The sequence below is a fragment of the Pseudoliparis swirei genome, chromosome 6, assembly GCF_029220125.1.
Source record: "Pseudoliparis swirei isolate HS2019 ecotype Mariana Trench chromosome 6, NWPU_hadal_v1, whole genome shotgun sequence".
NCBI classification, from domain to species: domain Eukaryota; kingdom Metazoa; phylum Chordata; class Actinopteri; order Perciformes; family Liparidae; genus Pseudoliparis; species Pseudoliparis swirei.
The window spans coordinates 19,761,834-19,784,330 of record NC_079393.1 but is presented as its reverse complement, the minus strand read 5'-3'; the positions used below and the strand labels follow the sequence as shown (position 1 = coordinate 19,784,330).

Below are 22,497 nucleotides of genomic sequence, written 5' to 3'. Positions count from 1 at the left end.
TATGAACAATAATGCATTTTTTTCTCTTCACGTTGCACGTTCTGCTTTACTGCACCTTCAGGAAAAATAACTTTCTTTTAAAAAGCTGTCTGTGGGAAAGTTTTGGCCTTTGACAACTTTGGGGTTAAAAGTCTCTGGGCTTTACTTTAATCATAAATACAGACTTTGATGATGTTATTTCCTTGAGGGGGAGCAGGGTCGATATCATAACGGTATTAGTGCAAAACAGGTGAAATTACACAAGATTAAGTCCCCAAATCTCCAGAGTTTGGGGTCAATATTGATCCATTTTTATCACTATTTACTGAACAAAATATGTTTGGTACAAAAATCATAATCAAGATTATAAATAAAACTAAAGCCCCTCAGAAGATGTGCCCACCACCACCTCACCTTGATAATCCAAATCCCCCCCCCCCCCCCATTGCTGTACAAACAAAGAGTAATTATTCATAATAAGCCGGCTTACTTTACTTTGTGTCTGCGAAGCTCGATGACAAAGAGAATCCACCCTGACCAACATGTGATGATGAAAGTTGGCTTGAATATCGAAGAACGAGAACCGGTGTTTGAATAAGATCAAGCTTGAAATATTATCAAAGATAATTATTTATTTAAAAGGAAATAGATAATACAAATGAAACAAAATCATTTTTCACAAACCATTTCATGAGTCATGAATGGCAACATATCCCTCTCTCTCTCTCTCTCTCTCTCTCGGGATGCTCATGTGCTGTCTTGCTTGCAGACATTACTCTCATGAGCTGTATGACATGAATAGTTTTGACACAGGTCGCTCTGGAAAAGTGCTTTCTGTGGAGTAAATACTGTACAGTGCAATGCCAAGTAAACAATACATCACATCTGATCATTCATTGGTAAACATGTTTTATATCAAAGAACTTAAATGTTCAAAGTTTCATCAATACAGTACATTTATAGTAGACTTCACATAGACCCTGGGCAACCTCCCAGTCTCAGAGAACTTCACATTTAATGATCTCCCTTTGGAATTGCACCAACGCCTTCTGATTTGTGCTGCTCGTCTGCAACCTTCAGTTGCGTCTTTCCGGGTGCAGCCTCAGCCGCTCTTCTCACAGTTCAGCTGCCCTCTGCTTTCCTTCAGTTTGTCTTTCGGGCCCTCTGGACTCTTGGAGTCTCCTCTCAAATCGCTAACCACAGCCCGGAGCGTTTTGAACCTGTCCAGCCGGGTGCTCTGGGCGGCCGCCTGAAGCCTGACCTCTGACCCCTGAGATGTACTGAGGGAGGGACGTCGCGGTGTGGTCATGGTGCCGAGCTCCCCCGGGTGCTCCATGTCCCGGATGACCTCACACAGGTAGCGGGCCAAGTCCTGGCTGGAGAAGGAGAGGGCTTTCTGGGAGCGCCGGAAGGTCAGAGGGGACGGCAGGGTTTCGGTCTCCGACGGGGGAATGGCCAGACGCAGAGCGATGGCCGCGCTGCCGTTCCCATGAGACACCCCCTTCTTAATGATGTCCTGGGGAAGCTTGGTCTGCGGGTGGGAGACGACGCTTTGTGGGTAGCTGTACCGGAGGGACTGCGCCGGGCTGGGATGGAGAGAGCGCTGCAGCTCCGCCATATTGAAGGCGTTCTGAGAGAGCGACAGAAGGGAACGCGGGGAACAAACGGAGGGCAGAAGACAAGAAAAGAGAAACGTTTTCCCGGGTAATCGTTTTTTGGGGGGAATTTAAGAGATAATGGAAAACAACATTGCCATATGACACCAATTTGTGCTCAGAGCAGTGTAACTAGTTAATGCCTCTGCTAGCAAATGAACCCGATCCTCAGACTAAGACTAAGCTCCGGCATGTAGGAAGAGACGTTGGCATCAAAGGCACCATTGATTAGCCAAGTAATTAATTATCTGATTGCAGAGGGGGTGACTATTACCAGCACTATTAAAACCGAGACATTAGCAGCTATTGGTGTCTACTTGCTTAATTTGAGCTAATTGACTCACATTCCTAGCTCTCCAGGGAGTTGACATTTGATTTTACATTTACACTCTGTCTCTGTTTGCTGGTTTCGCTTCTGTTCCGTCTCATCTGCCTTCTCAGATAGTTTCACTGAAACATTGTACGGCATTTAAAACGCATACAAATGTTTAAAAAAGGGAGAAGTTACAGCAGTGCGATGTTTATTTACTCTCCGTGCCTGTGTTGCAAATATAAACGCCCCCTCGTGTTTATGCGTTTACCTGGTCCTGCTCCCCTCCACCTTCCTCGTCGTAGTTGAGCACGTTTTCCCGGATGTCCTCCCACTCGCCGTGGTGCGCCGACACATGGTATACCCCCTCCTTCAGGCCCTTGTGCCTCCTCCAGCAGGAGTAGAGGAACAGGCCCAGCATCAACACTGAGGGGTGCCAGAGAGCAGGTTACCTCACACACTTTACAGACTGTGAAAGTGGACAGTGAGCAGAAAAACACACTTTTTTTGTTGAGTGTACATGAAATTGACAACGTGAGCGGGAAGTGATGGTGCACACATCGAAATACTCGGAAATGGCTGAAAAATGTGACGCTGTACATTTTTTGTTGTCAAATGAACACCAAACATCACTCTAAATAGATGGCTGATATCGACTAAAACATAGTAAATTGATTTTCCATCACGGTAATTTCTCCTGGAAGAACCATCAGGTGCACTGACTGTACAGTTGAGACGTACTAATGGAGCCGACATGGAAACAAAGGCACCACCTTTCCGCCTTTTCCCACTGATGGTGCATCTCCGCTTCCTGACTTATCAAAGACCGCAGTTCCTCGGAAACCTATTAAGTGAACGTGTACTCCTCCCAGCTTAAACTTAAAGCCTTGGTGGCTTTGCTGAAGGTGGAGAGGAATGCAGCGGGAGCCGAGCAGAAAGGTTCTGAACCACACACATCAATCACAGCCATTGTGTGCTGAATTATACAGCACGCCGGACTGACCTTTAAAGTCCATTAATCCCAACCAATATTTTTCTCCCATCTGCCATTCCCTTTCTTCTCTTTCTGCCTTCTTCGCTATCTGTTTTTCACTCTTTTTCTTAATCTGTAATTCTTTTTGTTTGGTTCCTCTGCGTCGGAACTCCCCTCCGTCTTCCCTCTTCTCTTCCCTCCGTCATTAAGTCTCTCACGGTTCGTGTTCTTCAGTCCTTCTCCGGCCTCTGTCTGGCTTTTATGTCTCACACTAGATGGGATCCATTTCAACTAGAATGGTTTATATGGGGTGTGCTAAGTATCACTTTAATTGGAAATCTTCTGAGAAATGCAAAGTAATCACATTAGTCTGGATTTTTAAAGTAAGTGCTTCGAAAGACAAGAATGCACCGGCGGCTCTTTTGGGTCACACTAACAGGCTGACATTCATAAACATCGACAGAAAAACAACTCCCTGGGAGCTAATGTCTGCGAGGGAGAACAAATGATCTCAATAAGAAATGATCATCTCACTGCCTGGAACATCTTTAACACCTCAGCTGAAACACTTTGATTTGATGCTGCTCGAATATTATATAGAAAGAGAGAGATTGTCTTCCCCATGGGGCAGAGGGAGAGCTGTATTGATCAGCCGGTCCAGAGCAGAAAACACCAGAATCTCGATGAGGCCCGGTACAAGCCGGCCCCTTCTTCTGGGGCCCATAATTACTCGCTTGGAGGTGCTGCCTGCAGCGCCAACAGCAGCTGAGCTGATATACGCAATTATATAGGTATGGGGTTTGATACACCACACAGACACACACACACACACACATATGCACACTAGCTGCCTGCTGAAAAACTTTGTCCATACACCTGCAGCCGCTGTTGCCTGGAGTTGTGTGTGTGTGTGTGTGTGTGTAGCTACATTCCAGTGAGATCAATATCACTCAGGGTGGAGAACAAACATCGCAGTCATTCATCAATCCATAACGCCGCTGCCTCGCTGCCCTCTAAGAGATACTATGAGCAGGGTATTATGATGCGAGCCCGGGCCGGACCGTGCATTATGAATGAGCGTCGAGTAAACAACGACGACACGGTTTGATCACAACACTTAACCCGTTCACTGTCGCTCCGGTCTGAGGGGAATGAGAACACATGTGATGTGGACGAGACATCAACGGGAGGTGTTCAGGGGAAAGAAAAGTGACGAACGAGCGGAAGGAAATGAGACAGATGAGTGATGGCGAAGAGTTGAGAAAATAATTTATTTATCAGGGAATAAAAAAAGTACAGGCACTTTACATGATCGCTTGGCACCCAGAGCCCATATGGGAAGCTAATTTCTTCCATTCTTCAAAAACCGGAACGTCAGATTTGATGCTGGATTAATGAGGCTGGGTCAGAAATCACCTCATCTGTCTCCGTCATGCTTAACTCACATTCTGGTTCGGTCTGCGACGGCTTATGTAGAACTCAATAATAGATGTTCATTTTAACTTTTAATGCATGTTGAGGCAGAGAAGGAGTCCCCCTTTAATTTCGCACCCAGCCAGCAGAGTGCAGTGGGCTATTTATGGGTGCAGCTCCTGTGGTGATGAGGGTCCTCTTATTTCCATATTCAGGACCTTTGATAATAAAACCGGTTCTTCTTTCTGCATTCAGGTAGAGACAACGCATTGTATTACCTTTTTAAAGGCCTGAGAATGTAATTACTGTACAGTCTTCAAAGATGTCTCCTTCCAGTCTGAATCGGACTAATGAACAGTCGGTGGTTCTTGGTGAGGTGAACAATGTACGCCTTGAACATAAACGCCTCATCAGCAGCAGCGGGCGAGCCGCTTCAATCGACTGCACCGTTCCTTCAGCTGCCAATGCAAGCAACACATGAATGTTCATGAACGATGCCGAGGCCACACTTTATCATCTTTGAATTCATTATCAAATATTGAAGAGCGCTTTATGCGTTTCACTCTCAAGTCTCAGAATAACTGATGTCCCAATACGAGCCACATGCCCTGGGGGGGAAGCGTCGAGTCAGTTATCGAGGCAGAGACAGTGTATTGAATTGGCTGAGCGGTTTAAAAGCCTGTCTCCGACAGAAGGACTCACAGGCGGCGCTCGGCCCTACGGAGGCCAGTGAATGCATCACCGTGAGAGACACTCATACACGGGCCACACATCCCATGTTCTTAGCTATAGTGCAACAAACAACTCATCGCTGTCCTCTACCTCAACCATGAATTAAAAGGGTCACTCCATCTTTTCTGCAGCGATATCAATGCATACACATTTAAAAAGAACTTGCTGGCAGCAGATGCGGGTCTTGAATCTCGGCCCTCGTAAATCTTACGACGGCGTATGACACCATCCATCGTGCAACTCTATTGCACGAGTGCAGCGTCATCAGCACTTCAATGGTTCAGGACTAGAGACATTGGCTGATTAATCAGCAAGTATATTGATGACTGATTAATTGGGTTTTTTTGCTTAAAAAAAATATATATATTTGAAATATATTTGGGTATTGGACTTTAAATTTGTTACTTAAGGCTCTGTAACACTTTACACAATTATTGAGTAATAAAGAGAAGACGTATCATTTATACAAAATATGATCATTATGATATATCATGATATGATAGTTAAAATGACAATCGTAACTTTCTTTTTGAGAAATTAAATATATCTCTTGTTCTGCCTGTTTTGTGATATACATGCCTAAAAGGTGCCTAATATTTCTATCCTGAAATAATATTGGCATTATAATTATTAGAACTTTGATGAATTTTTTAGTTGCCTATTTTTTGGTGCCCCCTCAGGACTTGGTGCACTACGCACAGCGCATAGTGCGCGTTATGGGAGCGGCGGCACTGCACATAACCCTCAGCTAATACTTATTGATTTTAAGATTCTACTCCTCACCTATAAACAATCAGCGGTTGGGCCCTGGTCTATATTTCTGAACTTATGACCTCATATATATATATATATATATATATATCAGAAAGCAGCCCTAGATTAGCCTAAGTCTTCAAAGGGAGTCTTTTTCAGTAAAAGCCCTCAAACTCCACCGCTTAAGGTTTGCCAATTCACTTTTTACTCTGACATATTTGATAAAAACGTCCATTTTATTCTCACTATGATACATTCTTGTGAACTGAACTTCATAGTTACACCAACTGCCTTAATATGGTGCTTGATTTATTCATTTATTTGCCATATTCATCACAGTTTGAATTCTTCAATCCTAACGTGTTTTTTTTTGCCCACAAACAACCCACTCTCATCCCACCTGGTCTAATATCAACAGCTGGTCCAAGCTCTTCATCGTCTGATGCACCGGGCTTTCAACTAACTCCAGTCTAAACCCAGCGGCCTCGTGATTGGACGCTCAGACCACCCGTGCAGTATGAAGAGAGACGGCACACAGCGCGGCGGTGGACAGATCGAACACGCACACACAGGACTCTCGTCCGGGAGACGGCCACACCCGTCGCTAGAGGCCTCAGTAAGTCGAGTTCAAGTCCATCTTGCTTGTTCCCTGAACCTCGAGGGATGTTGTTGTCGAAACACATCAGAAATGTGTTTTGAAAAGACACATTGGATGTAACAAGTGGAAACTGCCACGCCGTCCGCTGACGCTAGAGGGGTACCGAGAGCCTTAGTTTGAAGCACCGGGCCACTGACCAAGCGTTTGACAAGCTTGGGGGTGAATATAACCTAAATCCCCCTTCATTTGACTTGATTTGATAAAGCTGTCATACATATGACAACAATAAGCTGGTTTGTTTTCATGAACCTGTTTCCAGCCACATCAAGACGTGGATGTAATATTGTGGTTGGAGCAGTTTTCCTTTATAATGTACAGTAGTCGCTGAGCGTCTCCACCCGACTGCATTGTGCCAACGTTTTTTCATTTTTTAAAATACCTCAACAAAGAGCTCGAGACCACATCACCACATACTTAATATTGAAGACGTAGTCCTCCGTGGGCAGCTATTGAAGAGGTTTATTTTTTATTTAGAAGATGTAAATAGCCAGCCGGTACATTACCTTCCAGCTAGCGTGTGCTTTGAAAATACACAATGAACAAACAAGTTGAACGTTTTGAGAGGAGACACGATGTCGTGAGGTTTGCTGTTCTGAAAAGTTTCTGCATTTTGCCACAAATGATTCTGCAGATTATCCTGTTCACTGTTGTTCTATTTGTCTTGCATGCCGCTCGCTGCACATCCTCTGACCAAAGCAGTGTGACCCTCCTGACCCCACGCTTGTCCATATTATATCAGACCGACATATGAGACAGACCGCTTTGTATATATCTAACCTTTAGCCGAGGATTATTCTTGAATAACCTTAATTAAAGTAAAGTGTATGTTTTTCTTGACGTAAGTGATCCCTGATTACTTCTCTCCACACAGTAGTTCATGGACAATATGGACACATTCAGGAGGATTTGGGGAAACAGAAACTTACAAAGAGATGTGGAAGGAAAGGCAAGAAGAAATACATCAAGGGAGTAAAATGAGAGGAAGGTGGGACATTTAAAAAATGGTTAGACACATAAAATGTAAGGCTGAGAGAGAAATTGACTTCTGAAGTCGGAGCATAACATTGGAAAGGACAGGGGACACAGAAGTAATGAGAAATATAGAAAAACACATAAAGAAGATACCAAATTCTCCGGGGACTTTAACAGCTTCCCTGTGAATCATAGATTAATACATACAATGTTTCCCTCCCTGCTACTCTACCGGTTCTGTTCCATTTCTCTGCCGACCTCCCATGGAGAAATCACATCTTAACTCAAGAGATCAATATGGCTACAAGATAGTGTCCAAGTATGTGTATGAAGAGTTCACAGAAAACAGACAAAACACTGGATATGACAGAGAAAACTGAACGCAACGTGAGGAGAACACCATGAAGATGAGAAGAAACACACGTAAAAATACAAGATGAAAATCAATGCATCACGGATGGAAAAGAGAGAAAATGTCCGACAAAGAAAATCCAGAATAGATTTTTAAAAAACAGACATGAGACGCGCTGATGACGAGTGTTGGGTTACCACAGGTAGAAGAGGACATAGTCGACATAGCTACCTAGAAAGGCCAAGACACATATGCTGATGGCGAACATGGAGCTGAGGCTGAGGCTGTTGCCGTCCTCGTTGTGGAACATGGCGAGCGTCACCTCGCAGTGGCGTCCCCGGTAGCCCTCGCTGCAGCGGCAGGTGTAGCGGGATGGAGAGTGAGCCACGCAGGTGCCGTGGCGACACGGGCGGCTGGCGCACAGCGTGTACACGCACGCCGTGCCCAGGGAGCTCTCTCTGGTCATGTGGCCCTGAGGGCACCTGTGCAGAGCGGAGAGACAGGCGTGTGAAGCAAAGACAGGAGGCGCTCGGGAAAGCTGCCGGGTGAAAGGAGCGTCGAGCTCTACAGAGCTGCGACGCCTAAACTGACGGGGTCACATGAAATCCCTGAGGAGTTACGGTCCTTAAGCCAGATTCAAAGATATGCTCTTTGGATAAAAACAAAAGGGAAAAGAAACCGAGTCGTCGAGATTGGCTTTGCGCCGGTAGTTCCAGAGTATTTGTACCAAACACCCCCTGGATATCATTCATGCCTTCATGTCCTGCAGAACTGTGCAAGATATAGTGTGGAATGCTGTGGTCCCTGACACACCAGAATTGAAATCAATCACCAACTCGAGAGTCAGTCCTGACCCAGGAGTTTAAAGGTATTGTCACTGAGACAGACACACCATGTAACGCACACAGTGTGACACTAGTGTACACACACAACACACACACAGGTGTCACACATAGTGTCACACATGTCACGTCACAACACACACACACACACAACACACAATGTCACACACAACATGTCACACACTTAGTGTCACAACATGTAACACACACACATCACACTGTCACACACACAGTCACACACACACACACAGTAACACACATGTCACACACAGTGTCACACACACACAACACACAGTCACACAGCACACACATAGTGTCACACACAGTGTCACACAGTGTCACACATAGTGTCACACACGGTGTCACACAGTCAACACACAGTGACACACACACACACACACAGTGTGACACACACACACACACACACACACAGTACACACACGTGACACACACAGTGACACACAGATACACCACAGCACCAGCTGCTGAGCCGAGCTTGGACATACACCGCGTTATACATTTACATTGACATTTTTAGTGAGGTAGTGATGACTTGTTGTTTTTCATTTGTTTTGATGATGATGTTATTATTTTATTGGATTATTGGGTTTTGATTGGAGCTTGTGATTGAAATGTTATGAATAAGATATTTAACTAGAATAATAATGAGCTTTAAAATAGGAACTATGTTAGTTGTTGTTAATGATTGTAAAATATTTATAAATAAATAGAATAAGTAATAGATAATAACATAATGTATAATAAGTAGGGTAATTTATCTTAGCGATTCGTTAAGCGATGTTAATATTAAAACAATTAAAACGCTATTAAATTTTTTTTTATTTTTTTTTTTTTTTTTTTTATTTTTTTAAGTTTTTTTTAACGGTTTGACACTATTTGTTTTTTAACAATTGTTATTTTCAAAAAAAATTCAACCGAAAAACGGTTGGAGAAATCAAGTCAGGTTCCTCTGTTTCCTCCATCCGTCCTCCTCCAGCCCTCCCTCTGACTCTGATAACGCGGTGTCGAGGTGACGCAGCGCGGAAGAGGCGGAAAGAACGCGGAACAAACGCCTTTCACAAATCGTTCAATCAAAAACAAAAAAACAACCAAAAAACAACCACCTCACAATTCACACTCAAGGGTCACAGTCGCTTTAGCAGTCATGTCAGTCAGAGAAGAAGACACAGTCGAGGACAATGACATTTTATTTTTGAGCTGAGATTGTTCTGGAATGTTTGATGTATAACACGGGGGGGTGGTGTGTCACGAAATTTAATTACGTGAATTTAAATTATTTTGTAAAATGTTGTAAAAAATGCCCCCCTCCAGAGGGTTAACGACGACATATGTGAATGTCAGTTAAACCCACTGGTTCTGCTGTGTTCAGTGTCAGTTATGACAGAACCAACCAATGGGGGGGTTTTTTTTTTTTTTTTTTTCTGATGTTTGATGTTTTGACAATTTATCATATATCATCATTAAATAAATCGCTGCTACTGTATGTATGTAGGGAGCCTCTTGAAAAACAGTGTGTTTTGTCTTTAAAAGAAAAGAAAGATTTTTTAAGCTGCGACATCGCGATTAATTAATCGCAATTTCAACATGTGCGATTAATTAGTTAATTTTTTTTAATCGATTGACAGCCCTAATAATAAGACAACCCATTAATAAACTGTTAATATATGGATTTAAATCAGTGTGATAGATGAGGATAAAGCACCAGAAGAAAGGATGCATTATAAAATATCTAAAAACAATAGAAGATTAGTAAAGGATTTATTAAACATTAATAAAGTCATTAGTTAGAGCTTATAAACCCTTTTTGAAAAAACGACAACAAAATAAATAATTTCTGGTAATACTTTATAACTACACGCTATGAAGCATTAATTAAGTATGAGTACACACTTAATTCACCATTTATAAAGCGTTGTTCCACACATTATAAATGATTTGTAAATTAAATATTATAAAATGTGTGTGTGTGCAGTTATTATAAAGTGTTACCCAATTTCCTGTTGTTATATATGTCAGTATTTCTTTATTCTTTAGATCTGTCTGTCTTTGTAACATAGTTTATTTAATTAATTTTCCAGGCTGATTCTCTTGACTTAATTGTATTTCTGTGCCAATGCACCTGCAATCTGGTCACAGATGAGTTGCCTTCTCTGGCTCTTTTCTTTCCGGGGGGGTGGGGGCATAATGTTCCTTTGAAAACTCGAACATATAAATGCCAATTCCCAGCCAACTAGTTTAAACCAGACAAATGATAACAAATAGCATTCAACCACATGTAAATATTGTTAATAAGTTACTTGACATTTAAAGTTCCTTCCCAAAAGGTTATACAATTCTATCTTCTTGCTGTAGGAAATCTATACTGTGCGACTGTGTGGCTCTTGTCATTTATTTTTTGCAAAATATGCAAGTTAAGTGCTGGCGTTAGTAATTTTATTATAAGCAAGGTTGTGGTATGCAGGTCTGGGCTCGGGGTGTGCGTGTGCAATTGTGTACAGAACGTGCCCGCAAACTGTACGGTGTCGTTAACACCCCGGGTTATTTATTCCGTATTTATTTACAGCACCTGCACTCGTAGTGTCTCCAGAGGTCCACGCAGACCAAGGGGGGGGAGCAGTGATGTTTCCTGCAGGCTTCTGAAAAGCAGCCGACAGAGACGCCCTGCGACGTGACCACCTGAAGCCCCTCTGTGGGCGGCTCCCGCCCCAGAGGGATGGAGCGGCCGTTAAACCTCACATCTCGCAAACAACCTGGTGGGAGGAGGAAAAAGGAAGAAGAGAGAAGAAGAAAAAAGAACAACTGTGTTTACAATACCAAAAGACACTCAAAGACACCAGTCCTCCGGCAAAATCTTTTATGGACACGCATTTACACCCTGGTACTCAAACACACAGTCACACTCGCATTGGCACACAGAAGCAGACTCCCTGACACAGTTGCACGCATGCAAACACACAAACAGCCGGAGGCTAAGCTGTCAGCATGGACTTTTCTCTTCTTTTTTTTGCAGGATATTTTCCCTGCTGAGTAGTTGGCTCAGTCTGTGGGAAGCATGAGGCGCGAACACATCCTTTAAATACAGATCAGTCCCACGGATTCCCTTTCTCTCATCCGCTCAGAAGAAAGGGCTCAAACACCTTTGGATTAGTTTGAGAAACGTAGAAGCGCCAGTGAGCGGCGAGATGAACACTGAATTATGTATGTGCCCGTTAATTTGAAGAGGTACACACGTTAACTGTGACTACGCCTTTCAGTATGTGTTGGCCAATTAATTCATGAATTCACAAATGACCCGGTTGATTCATACAACACACCAAATGATTCTTACGCTCAACGTAATTCGTTCACGCATTTAAACCCGATACACACATCCGCCTACCGAGGAAGCTTTGGTTGTGTCCCGAGGGAAAAGAGTTTCCGAGCATCACCACGGAGGGGTCAATAATGATCTCCTGACTCCGACCAAGTGAGGCCGTGACCTCTCGGCGTCCTCCACCTCCGTCCAGTCGCAGCGTGAACTCTCTGCCGTACCGATCCAGCTCCACCTCGTGCCACTCCCCATCGCCGAGGCGGTGGTAGGGCAGCGTGAGGTTGTAGTCTCCATCGCCGAGGTTGTAGAAAACAGCAAGCAGACCCTGAATAACCTGAGATGCACAGTGGGGATTTGCTGATTTGAAATGCAGGCATTCAAACATTAAACCAGAAGAAGCGAGAAATAATACAGACGCGTTATGTGTTATGGATGGAGTCCAGATTGACTCGTGCATGTGGAAGACGTTTGCATTGCTGAAACCAAAACAAGCTGGTCTGGTTTGTCATTGATCAGGATTTCAAGGCTTGAAATAGTTGTGTGAATAAAAATGTAAAATGGGACGACACAAATTCTAAACAGACAGACCTGGACTGCTGCCAGATTGTGCTGTGCTGATGGGTAAAAACAGGTCGCGAGCATAACAACATCATAAGAAGTAGGCCAGCTCCCACGGTGAACGCAAAGGTTGGGCCAAACAAGAAGTGTGTTATTCAACCAGCGAGAACAGACTCTCCGTGGTGAACCTGCCAGGAATAAAAATGGCATGAACATTTCAGTGGTGAAAATGAATTCGGTAATTTTGCAGGGATGATGCTTTGCAGAGCTGCCGAGAAACGTTGCTGCATGGCGGAAGCCGGAGGGATCCCGAAGGGAAGGTATACAAGAAACAACAATTATCTTCAGCAGTTAAGGATGAGCGAACACAATGGACCGAACCAATGAGGGGCTCCCATAACTGCAGCTTGTACATGTCCAAAGCTTAATTGGAAACAGTGGGGCAAGATAATTCACATTCAGCCCAGCCTGCATTAACTATTGCTCCCTCAGCATGAGCATTTCAAATGCTTCTCTCTCCCACTGGACACACACACACTCACACACACACATGGGCATTTCAAATGCTTCTCTCTCCCACTGGACACACACACACACACACATATACATACACTTAGAGTAAAAGCTGACGTTGCTCCCCCCGCTGGCTCATTCTGCCCTCAAGTCCACAACAGAAAATGAGCAAAGGACAAAGGACTCAATCAATACTCAGGAAAATCTGATATATTATATAAACTTTCTGCATCACCATTAAGCAAAAAATGTTCAAGTCCGAGTTTCTGCGGAACTATAAAAAACTCAAGTCACATTTAATAAAAAGAAAAAAAGCCGGTGATTTTAGAGCTTTACTCTTTTAAAGGGTCACTGGTCTTTGACGCAGGCGTCGCTCCCCCAAAAACTCCTTCACACACTGCATTAGATGAGACACCATACTCCTTGGAGAGCGGCATGTTGTTTATACCGAGCTAGCCTTCGATAACCTTTGTGCGAAAGTGTGGTTATTTATTCAGTGTGCACTCTATCCCACATCTACCCTTAAGAGAAAAGGGGTAGAGAGACAGCCCTTTAAATTAGGGCTTGTTGTCGGAAAATACACCAGACTTGAGCTCAAGTGTTTCTAAGAGCTTTGAGAGAACCAGGCTGAAAATGTCTCAGACAGACATCAGATGTTTTTTTATACAGCTCACCAATTCAACTCCAGAGAGGGCTTCACAGAGAAGCTTCCAGCCGGCACACAGCGGAGGCTGCAGCCTCTCCCGATGTCTGTCACTGTGCGACTGCAGCGAGGGGAGAGGACAACATTGTTTTTCCTCGTGAAGTTCAAAGATCCAAAGAGGAACAAGAGGTGAGGTCTTTGATTTAAACAATGCTGTCGAACAAGTAACACGCACAAGACAAGATGTTGTCAAAGACAGACCAGTGGTGTGGAATACAGCACGACGGAGACAGGCTCACTGGACACAGCTGACCTGTGAGTTAGCCCAAAGTGACAGACCTAACAGAGCCATTTATTTCCAGGTGCTGTTTGCACTCGGCCTGCCAGTCAATGAGACAAAAACGTCTCGATGAAAGCCCCGGCTTCATCTCCACTCAGGGATGTGTCAGGCGGGAGAGGCGTGCTCGTACGGAGGTTTTGGCAAAGTGAGGTGGACTTGTCTCCCGGAGAGAAGCTCTCGGCGTGAGCACCACTCCACACCAGTCGTGGCGGCGTGCGTGCAGAAGCAAAGCTGTGTCAGAAAGACTCAAGTCCAGAGCAAGGGGCTCTGACCTTCACTTCAGGGCATCCTGCCCTTAAATTACAGCGCCCGCAGTTGCCTTCTTGCGAAATTAAATTGTGATTTGAAACGCACAGAAATAACCTTGAACAAAGAACTAATTTCTTAAATAGCAGCATTCTTCCCTCACTGAAAGACCTTGTTGAGAACATACATATGTCAATCACCCGGCCCCCTCGGTATCCACGCATATGTCTCCAACCCTGATATTACTCACTCTCAGCTTGACAAGTATTTGCAGCAATCATTGTCTGGGCCCTCATTCTCATCTTGAGGCCCACAGAGAAGACAATCAGGCCTGTCAAGGTGGAGAGGAGTGACCAGTTGTGACTCACCTCTAAACGTAGGTATTCATTCTGTTTCTGGGACAGCAGGCCGAGGATGACACCGACCGTGGCGTGCGTCCGAACCCCGACCTGGACCCTCATCTCCCGCGCGGGCAACGACCACAAGAGCTGGAACTGCATGTGACTCCGGCCGTCGAAGGAGAACTCTGGAGCCGCTTGTCACCGAAAACACACAAGGCGTGTTCAATTAATTCAGCTGTCAGAGGAGAAATAATTGAGGATATCACAGCAAGAGAGAGGGGGGGGCTGTTCTGTAAAAAGCACTTTATATAGGCAACGTTATCTTCCCGCTGCAGCACAGCGACTCTTTAGAGAATTTCCCACATCCTTTTTGGATTTGTCCACTTTGTGAGGCTTAAAGTCCCAAACTCCACCGAGATCTCACTTCTCCTTTCCTTAAAACACCACGGTCAACTGAAAGCACATTTCACGTGCTTACCTTGGTCACACTGAGGCCCGGTGAAGCCCGGTTCACACAGGCAGCTGGAAGGGCCCCACTCGCCAAGACAGCGCCCCCTCTTGCCGCAGGAGGACAGTCGCTCCATGCTGTTGCAGTGGTCATCAATAAGAGAGCAGCCGGCCACGGTGTTGGAGGATTCAGCCGGGGACCCAAGGTCATACAGCTGGATACAAGAAGACACGGATGAAGAGGAGGAAGACTTGGGTGGATGTTGCTGTCTTTACAATTACAGTTCAAAAGTGATTGCTGACTGAGAAATACAATTTTATCTCGGCGTTAAATATTGCGAATTGATTGCTGACTGTTCATTTATACATTATATCTTGATTTATCTAATAGATTATACGCAGGGAAATTGAAGTGTCCCATTAACATAAAGATGAACAAAATAAGAGATGTAACCTAAATAAACACCTACTACACAAATGTAAATATAAAAAATGTAAAAGAAGAACTATACATCAAACAGATAGTATTATTGAAAAATAACCAAAATAATGTGACGTTGTCATAAATTCATCATGCAATGCCCTTCAGAAAGGGATTCTTGTGACACAGTGTGTGTAGCAGCATGAAACGAGGTGATTGGTTGGAGCAGCACACACAGGAGTGTGTGAAGCCTTTTAGTGCATCAGGTTACAAAAGAAGTGTCCTTGACTTACAACACGGCTGTTTGTTGTATTTTCATTGTGCAATGCTCTCTGTTCCACAACGTCTCAGAGAGAGATACGGTACTTCTTAGTTCAAGGCATTTGTTAACAGCTTTAGTTTAATTATTAATAATCCAATAATGTAATGCATAATAACATAATATTGACAGGTACTGTACTGCTGCTCAGTGATGAATTTGCATTTGAGACATATATAGTATATATTTTGGTGACTTCTGTATCTTTACACTTTGTATAGAAGGTCCCTGTCTCGTGTGCGTGCGCGAGAATGTGTGCGCGCTTTCTTCTCCATGTGTCCACTGATTCAGGTGCTCTTTTTTATTTGTTATAAGCAACTGTGTTGACATATACACAGCACAATAAAAGGTATAGAAATAAAACGCTGAGCCTCCAGCGGCAGCGTATGTTTACAGGAAGTCCTTTTCCATCTATCGCGGCGATGTGTGTATTCGATAAACCCCGCCCCTTCCACTCAGTACCTTGCTGTCCACAAGGAGGTTCCTTAAGCATCCAGTGAAATGTTTGTGCTGCAGCTGTGGGTATTCATAGGATATGTTATTGTTGACCCCTCCAAGCTGCAATATTTGACTTCCATTCAGATACCTGGGAAAGAAAAGCGACTCTCAATATGCAAAGTACACAGAGGAGACGCAAAGGAAAAGCCAGTATACATTCTCAAGGTTAAAATTCAAAACACACCTCAAACACCGAATGGAAGCAGTAGAAGAGGAACGCACCATATGAGCTGTCAATGCTCAAATTCATGGTTTCATTCTTTTCCTGCTGAGGCTGTCATCACTCTACTGCTCTCCGACAATAAATATGATATCTTATTCTCGTTCTCTTCCCATTATTGTGAAAGTAAAAGCACAACGGGTAAATTACATCTGACCGAAACGATGCAAACACAAAGTGATCCAGCAGAGCATCTCTCGCACGAATAAGAAAAAAAGAATATTTTTGAATGCTAAATTTGGCTTGTTAACTAGCACATTCACTTTTTTATGACATATCTATTGTGTCACTTAACCCTTGTGTTGCCTTAGGGTCATTTTGACCCGAATCAATATTACACCCTCCCCCCGCCTTTGGGTCATTTTGACCCGATTCAATGTTTCACCCTCCTGTTACCTTTATATTTACTAACATATTTTACCCTTTGGGTTCAATTTGACGCCAGCAATTAAAACCTCCAGAAAATTATTAGAATTAATATTGTTTTCCAAGTTTAAGTGTGAGGCACTTTATGTTTGTTTGTTGACTACCGAAAGAACACCGACATTAAACATTGAATGGGGTCAAATTAATCCTAAAGCGGGGGGAGGGTGTAATATTGATTCGGGTCAAAATGACCCTAAGGCAACACAAGGGTTAAGAAGTTGAAACTCAAATACAGCAATCAGAGTGTGTAAGTTATTAAAAATGAATAGTGGCAACATCCTGATGGTAAATAATAAACGTCACACATTCAAAGCTTAAAACAACAATGATCACATGTGCCTTCCCAAGCGACTCTGGGGGGAAACAAACTCACTTGTAACCGAGTGCAGAACACAGCCAGAAAGACTAATTAACATTTTAAGAATTATATCTGAGGATTTCAGCAACAGTTTCTTCCCTCCAGAGAGATATTGAACGCAGTGAGCCTGAAACAGTCTGACTCGCTATCTGATTAGATTTCATAAAATGATTTCATGCATGCACAAACACCTTTTTAGACACTATTTATTGAACACGATCTAAAAGACTGTGTGTGTTTGTAAAATATATCAGAGATAGGAACATTATTCTTTTTACGTGAAAGAGTGATGTTAAGAGAACATTAGCTGTTGAAATGTTACTTATAGGGAACATCAGGGAACGATGAAGAGGCTCCAACTGGCTTTAGTTACATCCCTTTTAGCTCAAACAATAAATCGATAAATTAAATAGTGAAAAAAAAATGTATATGCATGTATTTGAAAAAATACTAAACATTATCTGCCCTCAGCTCCTTATATTTGAGGATGTGCTGCTTTGTCTGTTCAATATATTAAACGGGATATCTTTGAGTTTGGGCCTGTGTTCCGCCAACAGCTGAACACGCCACATCGGGAGGGAGGAACATTGTGTCACTGTGTTATTTACATTTTATGAACTAAACTATTAATCAGGTAATCAGAAAACAAATCAATGAATTAATCAATGATGCAAATAATCATTAGGACCTAATTAAATGTAATCTTTTTGTCTGCTACTCTAGGCTTACTACACTTTCAGTACCAAATAAACAATTCTCAGCTACAACTATGTGGGTGATGTTCTGTAAATGTATGTTAGTTATACACAAGTATTACAAATGCTACCAAGTAAGTTCTGCTCAAAACCAACACAATTATGTCACTGAAGCCTTTACCGGAACATCCTTTATATTCAGGACAAGCTGTATACGTAACTATAGAAAAACATTGACCTTATTCTTAATTCTTCCTTTTTACCACCTTGCAAACTGCTGCCTCTGTGAATACTAATGCTGCACTCGGCGTCGGATTATCCCCATGGGGACATGTGGTGCTGAGACACTTTCCCCATGGGCTAAGCATCCTTTAAGATTGAAAATAAAATAAAAAATACAGTGAAGGGAACAAGACCTTAGAAGATTAACAGATTGCAACCACAGAATATCCCCAGAAGGACCTCTGGAGTATTTAAAATCGTTGGCTACTTCCACCATAAACACAAACAAGCGCAGCCACATTTATTTATTCATGTCTACATAATCATATATATGTCATGGAATAATTATTTATCCCGTAATTGAGTACTTATTGTCTCCCTTTAGAGAAAGAGCAGCGTCCGGTTGGTATTGTGTTGGTCAGACTCGGGACATTTAATCATTGCTCTTACTTGTCTCGGTTGGGTGTGACCCCGCGGATTTCACAGGATGAGCGGTCCTCTGTCACTGCCCATGAGTCCACGCCTTCTGTCTCCATGATAATTGCACTGGAACATCGATCGAGAGTGAAGCGCACTTCCTTTAAATTGAGAGAGAGTGGAGAGAGGTCATCGCTGCAGCAAATATGGATGTGTGAGCACACGGCAGCCAGCCTCTCCACAAATTACAGCACATATTTTATTCTGACATCTCTTTACTTACGGAGGAAGAGAGAACAACATGTAAAGATTTTTTTCTTCTCTTACTTTACTGTTGCTCTTCACATCAAGGCGATGCCAACGTCTGTCAGTCACCCCGACGTTATTTGTCAACTGGAGGACCAGGGTCCCAGAACCGTGATTAATTTTCAGACTCGGTGTCCCGCCAATCAATTCTGAGGAAACAGAAAGTTCAGAATCAACAGAAGTTGTTTGCCTCCGCCAACCAGTCAAGATGCAGTTTACATCCATGTCTGTCCTAAATGTCATCACTTCCAGATTGACCTTTAGCTTTGACAACCAATCGGTCCAAGTGGATGTTTGTGCCACATGTAATGAATGTCCCTGAAGGCATTCCTGAGATATCCCGTTCATGAGGATGGAATGCACGGGAGGACAGGGTGACCTTGACCTTTGACGATTAAAATCCAATTCATCGTTGTGAAGTCTTTTAAGTGGACCTTCCTGCCGAATTTGTAGAAATTCCTTCCAGGCGTTCCAGAGATATCACGTTCACGATGATTGCACGAATAACCCCAAAACATAAAGCCTCCGGCTGCAGCGGTGAGTTGCGTGGAGGCATTTAAAGGCTCTTAGAGATGTGTAGAAAAAGAGCTTCTGACCAAATGTATACCGACAAGGTCACAAAAGAAACTGTGATGAAATGTATTGGAAAGAAGGAAGAAAAAGGCAAGATGCAAATGCCTATTTCATATTAGGCCCAAGGGACGTATGAGAGTTACTCACCTCAGAGAAAACATACACGATGAACAACAGAAGAGAATGACAACACAAAATAACACCTGCTAACACCTGCTCTCCAGGAAGAAGGTGATGGAAAATAGTGGCACATAATTCCAAAATAAGAGATACAATTGAATTAAAGGGTCGGTTCGCACAAATGATTGTTCACAAGGAGCCCTGTGAATTATTCATTTACGTTGGTGTTGTTTCTGCAATGAGATGTTAAAATGTGATCAAATGGAACGGAGTTAACCTTCATGTTATTGGTAGAAACAAAAAGATCAATATTTCTAATTTGGATGAACCAAGCGTTAAAGTTGGCCTTACTTTAGAAAGAAAATAATTATGGTGACAGAAAAATGCAAACTAAATAATTTTGTATAAGTGGGTGATTGTGTGTGTGCAACTGCAACTGAGCCCCTTCATAAGTCCAGTAAAGCCCAAAATACATGATTTAAGATGGTTGCCATCATATTTTATAACAACATCATAATATCGTTATCCTTTACCAGTAACTTCAACAACATGCAGCGGTGTATTAATGCTGTGTAAAATGTATTACTTCGGCTATATTGTATATTTACCACGGCCGATAGAACCAATAAGTAATGCAAGTCATTACAATGTACGTTGGGTTAGGGTCTGTACTGCCCTTCACCAGTCTTTGCATCAGCCAGATTAAACCTTGCCGATGTGCTACAGACACTGAATATCTCCCAGCCTCGAGGCCTTTTGAGGAGCCGATGTGTTGTGGACGATTGCACGTGGCACAAAACAACGTTTTACATTCACATTAAACAGTCAAACTGGGTTTTCTGTACAGCAGCACATTAAGCACTTACTGTATAACTCGGTAGAGTGAGTTCTCATATTCCTCAGCAGGACACTAACGGACAGAATTTGGCTCATGTATCTGATTACCTTCCGCTAAGTCATTAAACACAGAATATTAAGTTTAAAATTGCAGTGCAGTAATGGCCCACAGGTCCGTTGGCAGGCGTCTAATTACCCGCACTTAGTGTTTACCTATAGCCATGTAGTCCTCGCTGTCCCCGGGCAGCAGAGTGGCCGACGGGCCCGCGTACAGTAGCAGTCCATCGTCTCTCTCCGTCATGAACTCCAGTGAAAGATGGCTATCAAAGCACGGCCTTATGGGGGGAAACCAGGCATAGCCGTTGCCAAGGAAACTAAGCCTCGTCTGCTGACATTCTGGCCCCTCGAGCTGCGGGGGGCAGTGGCACCTGTAGCACCGAGAGGAGAGAGAGAGAGAAAAAAGAAAAGAACGGTGAGGAAAATCAATGCGAAAGACGGGGAAAGAAACAATCAGTGTCGTTCATGTTTTGTGGTCGGTGAAATCTTCACACGGTCCGATCTCCGGATCTGAGCGCGGCGACTTTTCTTGCGGTGGACGTGACAGTCGTGTTGTTTCACACAGGAAGGGGCTTTGACGACGGCTAAAGAAGTGCGCTCATCAATCAACTGTCTGCATTAGAAAAACAAAGCCCTGAATATTCAGCTCTGCATTAAATCAATTAGCTACGAACACAACATTACTCCAGTCTTTTCTTCATCTATCTCAGCTGCCCGGGTCGAACCCTCTAGAGAACGCTCCTGCTCGGCACATCACATCTTCTTTGTTAGGAGATAATTAATTATATTCCTCTCTCTTTTCTATGCACCGTGCCATCACTGATTTCCTGGACTTTTTCTCACTTATCCCCACCCGCCCCCCCCTCTTCTCATTCGTAAGGTATTACACGCTTTGGTTGATATCTGTGCAATTGCCTCTTCTAGTACTTATCTACTTTGATTAGAGCTTGAGTGTTAGGGATCACTGCTCCAGCACAAACTGGGAATGAAATGTTTTTTTCATGCCTATTTTCAGCGTGTTTGTGTGTGAGACTGTATGGTACATTTTTAATAACCAATCCGAAAATACCATAAAGGAAGAGATACATAGAGTGATAATAAAAAAATAAAAATATTGATCTCTGCTATCTCCTATAAATGTAGGCATGTAGAAAAGCTGGCTTTGCTGATAATGTCATAGCCATCTATTTCCATGCAGTGTCTGAGGAAGCCTGTGTGTACTGAGGCTGTTCGGGGCTATTTCTCTCCATCACTGTTTATTCTGCAGCGGAGCAACACATGTCAGGAATACTGATCCACAGACGCAGCGAAAGGGACGGCTTAGACGGAGTGTAGCCCGACGCATACATATGCACATGGCGTGCGCAGCGCCTCACTCCTTCACCTCTCTTTCCTGTGACTCATGAGGGAAATGCCAATCCAAATCAAGAAGTGCAGGCCATGTTTTTCTCACTTCTGACGCTATATGATCAGCTGCCATCTGAGGTTGCCTGTTAAGCTCCTTCGACAGAGGATAAGAGGCACAAATTGGATTCTGTATGGTTGTAGTGCATATGCGGGGCACATATAGCACATATGGGGAGATAGTCTTCCTTATGAACAAGGGCATCTCGCAGCAGTTGTCCAGATTAGCTGCAGTAGACAATTTAAAAGATAAAAGATTTAAAAAAGAGATTTCTGTGGACGTGAACGTGCATGTGTGCATGTAAATGGCATTAAAGGAGATTTTGAGAAGTTGTGAGCATAGAGGGGGGCCAGAGTACTAATCCTCTTGCCCTATATTTATTTAATCTGGGTATTAGAATGTGCATGAAATGAACTGCATGCTGTTTCTTCACTTGAAGTTGAAGGCCTTTATATTGACTACACACATTTACACATATTTAGGGTTAATAGGTTTAATATTCAAATTGATGGTTAATGAACTTGAAACAAAAGCTATGTTCATTATTTACTGTCAAGTTCTGCAA

The 22,497-nt window shown here is 43.2% G+C and overlaps 1 protein-coding gene across 1 annotated transcript in view; it reads right to left on the bottom strand.

Annotated features, from left to right (window-relative positions):
• Positions 1-697: 697 nt before the first annotated feature.
• Positions 698-22,497, bottom strand: part of LOC130195015 (neural-cadherin-like) — a 76,400-nt gene continuing 54,600 nt past the window's right edge. The window contains exons 23-33 of the mRNA XM_056416245.1: positions 20,684-20,898; positions 18,962-19,089; positions 18,668-18,795; positions 16,261-16,384; positions 15,090-15,273; positions 14,639-14,805; positions 12,040-12,304; positions 11,227-11,410; positions 8,029-8,279; positions 2,216-2,370; positions 698-1,609 (exon numbers count right to left, since the gene is read on the bottom strand). Coding sequence (XP_056272220.1) covers positions 1,082-1,609; positions 2,216-2,370; positions 8,029-8,279; positions 11,227-11,410; positions 12,040-12,304; positions 14,639-14,805; positions 15,090-15,273; positions 16,261-16,384; positions 18,668-18,795; positions 18,962-19,089; positions 20,684-20,898 — 2,329 coding nt within the window. The 3' untranslated portion in view covers positions 698-1,081. The remainder of the gene's footprint in view (positions 1,610-2,215; positions 2,371-8,028; positions 8,280-11,226; positions 11,411-12,039; positions 12,305-14,638; positions 14,806-15,089; positions 15,274-16,260; positions 16,385-18,667; positions 18,796-18,961; positions 19,090-20,683; positions 20,899-22,497) is intronic.